The sequence below is a fragment of the Bos indicus genome, chromosome 23 (genome assembly GCF_029378745.1).
Source record: "Bos indicus isolate NIAB-ARS_2022 breed Sahiwal x Tharparkar chromosome 23, NIAB-ARS_B.indTharparkar_mat_pri_1.0, whole genome shotgun sequence".
Classification (NCBI taxonomy): Eukaryota; Metazoa; Chordata; class Mammalia; order Artiodactyla; family Bovidae; genus Bos; species Bos indicus.
Window position 1 is genome coordinate 9,310,069 of NC_091782.1, and position 9,188 is coordinate 9,319,256.

The 9,188-nt window shown below is 62.5% G+C and overlaps 1 protein-coding gene across 1 annotated transcript in view; it reads left to right on the top strand.

The window, feature by feature from the left end:
• ITPR3 (inositol 1,4,5-trisphosphate receptor type 3) overlaps window positions 1–8,613 on the top strand; it is a 68,174-nt gene extending 59,561 nt beyond the window's left edge. Inside the window, exons 47-58 of the mRNA XM_070777840.1 lie at window positions 217–327; window positions 456–648; window positions 871–996; window positions 1,385–1,557; window positions 2,414–2,578; window positions 3,226–3,418; window positions 3,863–3,967; window positions 4,053–4,180; window positions 4,888–5,053; window positions 5,606–5,766; window positions 7,042–7,203; window positions 7,830–8,613. Of these exons, the coding sequence (XP_070633941.1) occupies window positions 217–327; window positions 456–648; window positions 871–996; window positions 1,385–1,557; window positions 2,414–2,578; window positions 3,226–3,418; window positions 3,863–3,967; window positions 4,053–4,180; window positions 4,888–5,053; window positions 5,606–5,766; window positions 7,042–7,203; window positions 7,830–7,898 (1,752 nt within the window). The 3' untranslated portion in view covers window positions 7,899–8,613. The remainder of the gene's footprint in view (window positions 1–216; window positions 328–455; window positions 649–870; window positions 997–1,384; window positions 1,558–2,413; window positions 2,579–3,225; window positions 3,419–3,862; window positions 3,968–4,052; window positions 4,181–4,887; window positions 5,054–5,605; window positions 5,767–7,041; window positions 7,204–7,829) is intronic.
• Window positions 8,614–9,188: the final 575 nt, after the last annotated feature.

Consider the following 9,188-nt stretch of genomic DNA (forward strand, 5'->3'; position numbering starts at 1 on the left):
TGCGGCCTGGTTCTGGGGCGGGTCTGGAAGCCTAGAGCAGGACCTCAGGGTGCACCTGGGCAGGGTTGTGGAGGGCCCTGACTGTCCCGCAGGACTGTCTCCCCTTTGGGCTGGGTCAGGTCTAGCTGGGGGGTCACTCACTGCGGTGTAGCTCAGGGCAGGGTTCAGTCCCGGAGGCGGGGGCTGCCAGGCCTGACCCGGGCACCCCTACTCCAGCTCAGCCTCAACAACAAGCAGCTGACGCAGATGCTCAAGTCCTCAGCCCCGGTGCAGGAGCAGGAAGAGGACCCGCTGGCCTACTATGAGAACCACACCTCCCAGATAGAGGTAGGGCCCGAGGGCCCGGGGGCGTGATGGGGGCGGGGCCGTCGGTGAGGGTGGGGCCTCAGCGGGGGCGGGGCCACAGCGAGGGCGGGGCCGAAGCTCGGGGCTGACCAGGCTCCCTGTCCATCCAGATCGTGCGGCAGGACCGCAGCATGGAGCAGATCGTGTTCCCCGTGCCCGGCATCTGCCAGTTCCTGACGGAGGAGACCAAGCACCGTCTCTTCACCACCACCGAGCAGGATGAGCAGGGCAGCAAAGTGAGCGACTTCTTCGACCAGTCCTCCTTCCTGCACAACGAGATGGAGTGGCAGCGCAAGCTCCGCAGTGAGGACCCGCGGGTGGGCGGGTGGGATGAACTGGGCTGGAGCTGCTCACTGATGCCCCTGACGCCTCGCTCACCTCCTGGTGAGGGCCCCGCCGCCACCCCAAGGAGGGAGCCAATCATGTTTTGCTCCTGAATTGTGGCTTGAGGCTGGTGGCCCCCCGCATGGGGTGGGCAGATGATATTAACCAAGGACCCCCCTTACTCACCCCCGCCTCTCCCAGGCATGCCACTCATCTACTGGTTCTCCCGCCGCATGACTCTCTGGGGCAGCATCTCCTTCAACCTGGCAGTCTTTATCAACATCATCATTGCCTTCTTCTACCCCTACGTGGAGGGCGCGTCCACAGGTGAGGGCACCTCAGGGCAGGCGGAGGGCCCTGAGCCTTCCATGCCCCCTCCTCTGATGTGAGCAGGGCCCTGGGGCCGGCCAGGCCCCGAGGGGACTGGGTGCAGCGTGGGGAGCAGTGCCCTCTGGGTTATGCACCTTATCACCGGGGCAGACAGGGCCTGTGCCCTCTGGAGACACTGCATACACATGCATAAGGCAGAGACCAGTTTGGTAGCAGCAGCTGGAGGTGGTAGCAACACCTCCTCCAGATGCAGGGGTGATGGCAGAGCCCTGTAGCCAGGTGACCAACTTACAGGGAAGGCTCCCGGGAAGGGGGAGGGCTTCTTGGGGTCTGTGGGGTGGGTGGGTGTGAGTGAGCCACCCTGTCTCTGCTCCCGGGCCCCCAGGCGTGCTGGGCTCCCCGCTCATCTCACTGCTCTTCTGGATCCTCATCTGCTTCTCCATCGCGGCCCTGTTCACCAAGCGCTACAGCATCCGCCCCCTCATCGTGGCGCTCATCCTGCGTTCCATCTACTACCTGGGCATTGGGCCCACGCTCAACATCCTGGGTGCCCTCAACGTGAGTGCCAAAGGACCCCAGCCCCCACCCCTCAGGGTTCATCATGTAGTCGGACCTGAAGCGGGCCCGTTGCCTCCGACTGGCCACTGCCCTCCCCATCCCTCGGTCCCTGAGCCGGAATCATTACAGACCCGAGGTTGGGACCACTCTGTCTTCTCCATCCTCCTGGACAACTCAGGGCAGCAGACAGTTGGAGTCAGCCAGCCAGGAGCCACTTTGGGGCACCGGCTTCAGGGCTGCCGGGTACCCGGAGTTAGTTGTGCACTGCCTGAAGGCACACTGAGGATATCAAAGATTTATGTGTTATGACACTTTCCTGACGGATAGAAATAAAGCGCCTCAAGCAAGTGGGGGTACCTTTTCGTAACTTAATCATCAAAGGCCAAGGGTGTTCTTCTCTGACCTGTTCTTTTCTTGCATCTTACTTTCTTTCTGGTGGCTCAAACGGTGAAGAATCTGCCTGCAATGCAGGAGACCTGGGTTCGATCCCTGGGTCAGGAAACTCCCCTGGAGAAGGGAATGGCAACCCACTCCAGTGTTCTTGCCTGGAGAATCCCATGGACAGAGGAGCTGGTGGTGGTCTACAGTCCGTGGGGTCGCAGAGAGTCAGACACGACTGAGTGACTAACACTTTTCACTTCTTCCTGAAGCTCGGGTCTCCCAGGGGTCTTCCTCTGTTCTAGTCCCAGAAGCATTTCAGGGAGCATTTTCATTAATGCCATGTCTGCCATGCTGAGCAAGACCAGCTCAGACCCACTCTCCTGAAGACCTGGCCTCTGCTCTGGCCTGGCCCCAGGAGTGGGGGTTCAGGGTGGGAGGTAGGGCACCAACCCCCATGCCCTGCACTTGCCCACAGCTGACCAACAAGATCGTGTTCGTGGTGAGCTTTGTGGGCAACCGTGGCACCTTCATCCGGGGCTATAAGGCCATGGTCATGGACATGGAGTTCCTGTACCACGTGGGCTACATCCTAACGAGTGTCTTGGGCCTCTTCGCCCACGAGCTCTTCTACAGCATCCTGGTGAGGCCCTGGTGGGGATGGGGCTGGGCAGGGAGGAGGGGCGGCTGGGGCTTCCTGCCTGTTGCTGGCAATTCCCCAGCACCAGGCCTGTTGCTGCTGGGCTGGGAGGAGAGGATTTGCAGTGTCCTCGTCTGCTGGACCCAGCCTGGCCTTCAAAATCCTGATGGCTCCTCATGGTCCCATCTCCCCTGCACAGTGGAGGTTCAAGCTGGAGCCAGACTATCGGGGTTTGCATCCCAGTGTGGCCCCTCCTAGCTGCGTAACGTTGGGCAGGTTTCTTATCTGCCCGTGCCTCAGTTTCCCCATCTGTATAACGGACCATTAACAGCACCTGTCCTCCAGAGTAGCTGTGAGGATGAAGTGAGCTGCTGCACGACAGTCTTGCAGAGCGTCCTTGCAGGTAGCAAGCGCGCCGTCAGAGCTGGCTGTCTTTCTCCGGCCACACTTGGTGCTCATTCCGCCCTCATGCTTTCCCCGGGGCCCCTCCTTCTTGGGCTTTAGGACTCTGGGTTCCTCGGAAATGTCGCCCACAATGGGCCCGTGGGCCTGGTTCCACCCGCCTAAGCGCAGACCTCTTTGGGGCGGACGTGGGACCCAGTGGGAAGCAGGCAGCCTGTGGGTCCAGCCATGTCCTTTCTGCCGTGCAGCTCTTTGACCTCATCTACCGCGAAGAGACGCTGTTCAACGTCATCAAGAGCGTGACCCGCAACGGCCGCTCCATCCTGCTGACCGCCCTGCTGGCCCTCATCCTGGTCTACCTCTTCTCCATCGTCGGCTTCCTCTTCCTCAAGGACGACTTCATCCTTGAGGTGGACCGGCTGCCCGGCAACCACTCCAGAGGTCTGCGGCGCCTCTCCTGGGTGGGGGGTGGGGATGAGAGGCCTGCACAAGCAGAGTGCTTATCCCGCCAGGCCCCCCTGTTTCTCTTCTTGGGTTCCGGGTGGAGTCTTAACTCACACCAACCTGCCTCCCTCTTCCCTGGGACAGACTGTTGGGGGTGGTAGAGGCTTGAGTCACTCTGGTTTGCAGACCCTGTGGTTCAGGTTAAACTTGGTACTTGTGGGAGCTGCCCCTGTGCCAGGGCTGGGGGTGCAGAGCCCCTCCCCTGCCCTTGGAGCACAGCCCAGGAGGGGCAGGTACACATAGACCCTTCACTGTAGCCCGACAGTGGGGAGCTGGTAGCATCAGGGCAGGCTTCCTGGAGGAGGTGATGCTGGGGTCAGAACTAGGGACATGATGAAGCCAAGTCCTTGGACCTCCTGTCCTTGACCCTGTCCCCTCCAGCCAACCCCCTGGGGATGCCACATGGAGCTGCCACATTTGTGAACACGTGCAGTGGGGACAACGTGGACTGTGTCTCAGGAGTCTCTGTGCCTGAGGTCCTGGCAGGTGAGGGCAGTGTGTCTCAGGAGTGGGCTGCAGTGAGGGTGGGAGCAGACTCCTGGCCGGGTCTGAGCACGTGCTCCACTTGTAGAGGACGAGGAGCCAGACAGCACGGAGCGGGCCTGTGACACCCTGCTCATGTGCATCGTCACCGTCATGAACCACGGGCTGCGCAACGGCGGTGGCGTGGGGGACATCCTCCGCAAGCCCTCCAAAGACGTGAGTGCCTCGGCCCCGCCCCCAGGTCCCGGCCAGCAGGGCAGCTCGGTCTCCCCCATGTTCAGGGGAGCGAGTCCCCCCACTTCACGTCCCCACCCCGCGGTGTGCCCTCTGATCCCAGGCGGTTACGGGGTAGCTGTGCTACCTTCCGGCCCCGTCAGCCCAGACGAGCCCTCTAGCTCGCAGTGGGTGCCCTCTAGCTCGTGGTGGGTGCTCTGAGGGAAGACCTTGGCACCCAGCTTTCTCAGGCTGGGAAAGCCGTGAGTCAGACAGCGGGCGGGCCCTGGGCCCCGGGCCCCGGCCTGCAGCCAGGGTGGCCGGGTGGGGAAGAGGCCTCGGGGCTTGGCGCAGCATGTGCAGGCAGCCACGCGTTCCCGGGATCAGTCTGTCCCCAGTGGCACGAGGGTAAGAAGCTGCTCCTTGGCCAGGGGTCCCCTAGAATGAGTGAGATCACGTGTCCTGAGGGCAGCAGAGGAGTTCAGAGCCACTCGTCCCCTCCCCAGCCGTCAGGGGTGGGCACAGCCGAGGCCTGGCCCCCCATGCCAGACTCCTCCTCGAGGGCCTCTTCCCAGCCGCTGAGTCCCCGTCCCTGCACGTGCTCTGGCGGTGATTCTGACTCTAGTGAGGCGGGTCCTCTCCACCGTCTTCGGGGCCTCCACGCCCTTCTGGGAGCTGCTGGGCCCAGCTTCCCTGCCTCCCTCCTGCAGGAGTCTCTCTTTCCCGCCCGAGTGGTCTACGACCTCCTGTTCTTCTTCATCGTCATCATCATCGTGCTGAACCTCATCTTTGGGGTGATCATTGACACCTTTGCCGACTTGCGCAGCGAGAAGCAGAAGAAGGAAGAGATTCTCAAGACCACGTGCTTCATCTGCGGTGAGGCTGGGCCCCCGCCGGGAGGCCGTGGCCATCAGCAGCCTCAGTCCGCCCTTCCTCGGTCCTGTGGCCCCAGGGAGCCCTGCCCTGGGCTGGTGGCTTGGTGACTGTTCGCTTATCCCAGAAATGGGGAGAACAGCCCTGTCCCAGTGCGGAGTCATTGAGGGAGCAGAGAGGGGTCGCGAAACCCTTCCTTTAAATTCTGGGTCTCAGCTGAGGAAACCAGCCTGGCCTTTCTACCCCCACCAACCCGTTCTCTCCCGGCCCGTGTGGGTGAAGGAGCAGGGTCCCCTGTGGGAACAGGCCCCTCGTCAAGCCCTTCCCACGCCCCCCAGCCCTGGGCTCCTGGCGTCTGTAGGGTCCCCACGGCACTGTGGCAGGGCAGGGGCTGCTGCTTTAAATGGAAGTGACCTCAGTAGCTCATCAGCACTTGCAGCCTGAGAACTGTGCCCCCGCGGCATCAGGAGGCCCTGCCTGCCCACTGGGGCTCTTGGACAGGGTGTCTCTCGGACGCGGGGAGCCCTCCTTCACTGCCACCCCCCGCCTCCCCAGGTCTGGAGAGGGACAAGTTTGACAACAAGACCGTGTCGTTTGAGGAGCACATCAAGTTTGAGCACAACATGTGGAACTACCTGTACTTCATCGTGCTGGTCCGCGTGAAGAACAAGACGGACTACACGGGGCCGGAGAGCTACGTGGCCCAGATGATCAAGGTGAGGGCCTGGGGGGCGACGGGCGGGGGGGACGGCTGTGGACCCTTGTTCAGAGGCAGCAGGGGCCGGGGAGCTGGAGCTGGATCCTCTGGAGCCCCCCACCCAACTGTGCTGCAGAGGGGGCCTCTGGAAAAAGCCTCCAGAGGATGCCGGTGGTGTCTGGGGCCCATGGATGCCCGGTGTCAGGCGACCCTGCTTGTGGGGACTGCTCTGTGGCCCTTTCTGAGGGGCCTTTTCTGTTGGAGGTGAGAGGGAGGGCGGCTTCCTGAAGCCTGGGTGGTTGCAGGCTGAGAGGGTGCCCGGATGAGCTTCATTCTGTCAGACTCAGGACTCAGGAGACATCCACCATCACTGCCGTCGAGGTAGTAGCGAGTGAGTGAAGGAGAGGTCTGGAGGGTAAAGGGCGTCCACCGGGCCGTCAGAGGCGGGGCCTCCGCAGATTGCTGCACAGCGGTGTGTCTGCAGTCGCTTCAGTCGTGTCCGAGTCTTTGTGACCCCATGGACTGCAGCCCCCCAGGCTCCTCTGTCCATGGGATTCTCCAGTCAAGAATACTGGAGTGGGTTGCCATGCCCTCCTCTAGGGGATCCCAACCCAGGGATCAAACCCACGTCTCTTAATGTCTCCTACGTTGGCAGGTGGGTTCTTTACCACTGGTGCCACCTGGGGTTGCAGCTTCTAAAAGGAGAGAAAACAACTCGGAAGGGGGTTCTGTGGGTGTTTTGAGTCTGTATTTGGACTGGTCTTGAGTGCAGGTGTGTCTGTTGGCCTGAGAATTCAGCTTGCAACAGGTGCCCCCTCGCCCCCCACCCCGCCTCTGTCTTGGGAAGCGTAGCTTCGCCTGAGTGTCAGATGCCACTGTCCCCTGGCAGAGCCCGCCCCCTCAACGTGCCATCTGCCTGACTTGCGCCTTCCTGGGGTGTGGGGCCCGCTGTCAGGGAGGGGCGGGAGGAAGGAAGGAAGGAGAGACTGGTCTGAGGGCACAGGCCTGTCCTCCGCCTTGCAGGGTGTGAGGAGTAAACGTGATCCCAGCGCCACAGCAGCAGGAGACACGGGCTGGAGGAAGTCAGCCTGTCTCCGCGCCGTGCTCCCCGCCCGCACAGGGTCACTCCGGCCCCGCGGGCAGGACCCTGGTCAATTCAGATTTTCCCATGACACGTCCCTGGGAAGTAATTTGGCCATGGGTGTGGCAGCAGGCTTCCCCCACATGACTGCTTTTCTAGAGGCCTTCCTGGGCTGGGCCCAAGCGCGTTCACCCCACGGGGGATGTTTTTCAGAACAAGAACCTGGACTGGTTCCCCCGGATGCGGGCCATGTCCCTGGTGAGCAGCGAGGGGGAAGGGGAGCAGAACGAGATCCGCATCCTCCAGGACAAGCTCAGCGCCACCATGAAGCTGGTGTCCCACCTCACCGCCCAGCTCAGCGAGCTCAAGGAGCAGGTGCGCCCCCCACGTCCTGGCCCCCGCTGGCAGCCCCGGCTGTGGCTGAGGTTCCAGCCTGCCTTCCTGGGGGCGGGGAGGGTGGTGGGGCCTTTCTGCTTCCTCTGCCCCCTTCCTGCTGGTCCTCCTCTTGGGTCTGGGGTGGAAGACGGGTCCCTTGGAGAGCTGGATGGAGGAGAGACGAGGCGGCCCCTACCCCCATGCCCCGGAAGGGCAGACGGGCAGGGCTGAGTGCGACCTCGTGCAGGTGTGGGGCCTCCCTCGCGCGCCCCCTCACCTCCACCCTGCAGCTGCTAGACTCTGGCCCAGGCGCTGACGGGTTAGGGTGATGGGGAAGTTAGGGCCTCCTTCCGCTTCTCAACACGTGCTGTTGCCCAGAGTGTCCTCTGCGCCATCTGGCAGTGACTAAATACGGTCAGCAGCCCCTCTTTTAGGTGGGGCGCTCTCCCAGCTGCACCAAATCAGTGGTTTGCGACACGCTAATTGAGGACCAGGGTTTGGGGCTGACGGCCCTGCTGCACCCTGGGGGTCCTTGGCCAGCTGCCAGGGCCGAACGGCAGTGGGGGCAGCAGGGAGGGTGGGCTCTGGGCGGCCTGACCCAACCGCTGGCATCTGTTTAAACCCAGATGACGGAGCAGAGGAAACGCAGGCAGCGCCTGGGCTTTGTGGATGTGCAGAACTGCATGAGCCGCTGAGCCGCCGTGGCAGGCCCACTGGCCACAGGGACGCTGGAGTGCTGAGGCTGGGGAGACTGGCCACCCCTTCAGGCTGGGCGCCCGCCCAACCGCCAGAACCCACTCGGCCAGACCCCCCAGGCCAGGCTGGAGGAGAAGCTACAGAGCGGACAGCCCTGCCCAGACCAAGCCCCTAGAAGACTCAGACACTTGCCGGGACTCGCTCACCCTAGTGCCTTAAAGAAGTCCATCCTCTCACAGGACTGTTGCTTGGTCCCTTAAAGCAGTAACTGACGTTGCTTCGTATTCCTCCTGGTGGGTGACCAGGAGTGGGGTCTCCTCTGTACTCCAAGCACTACATTTTGGTCGCTGCCACCTCTGGCGGGGCGCAGTGATGCTGTTGCTAGTGATTTTAGGGCTTTGTTATTTAACTTATTCATGGTGCCTGCTCGGCCCTTCCCAGGGCTGCGCCCCTCCCCCGGGCCCCAGACCTGCTGTAGATCCCGTGGACCTCAGTGTCCGAGGCCGGGCCAGCCTCGCGGGCACAGCCCCGGGAGGACAGGAGACCGCAGGGTGGAGGGGACGGGCACACGCCCAGGGGACTGGGCTGGGGCGTGTCAGGAGGGGCTGGTTTTCACTGCCTGTTTTCTCCTTTAGGTGTAATGTTTTACAAATCCTTTGGCCCGAGAACTAATATGTTAATTGCCTTAAATAAATCTAGTCCATTAGAAAAGGATGCTGGCTCCTTGGGGGCTGGAGCTGGTGGGAACACGCTGCTGGCAGAGGGGTCTGAGCCCTGCCTGCTGGCCTGGCCTCAGCGTGCACTCTTGGGAGATGCTGAGAGCAGTCCTGTCTCAGCGCTTGCGGGACAGAGTGCACTGCAGTGTAACTGGTTTCTGCCATTATTCTATGTATTTATTTTATGCAAAACACAGTGAGGAGTCCAGGTACAGAGGAGGCTGACAACCCACTTCCACTTCCCAACAAGGGGTGCTGTCGGCCCTGCCAGCCCCTGCTCTCAGCTCTGTTGTTGACAGGAAAGCTCAGGTGGGGTCGTGGCGGTCCATGGGTGGGCACTAAGGCTCTGGGGAGTCACGCGGTGACCCTGCGGTGTCCCTGCTGGGTCCTGCCGTGTGGCCGCCCCCAGAACCTGCCGCCAGCCTTGGGCCGACTCGAGCCAAGGCCCCAGCCGGCCCGCCGGGCACTCTGCCCTGCCCCTCGGGCCGACCTGGGACGCGGCTGCTCCACGAGGTCGGGGCGGAGCGCCGAGCAGGCTTTCCGCAGCCCTCTGCCACGCAGCACTGCCGCTTT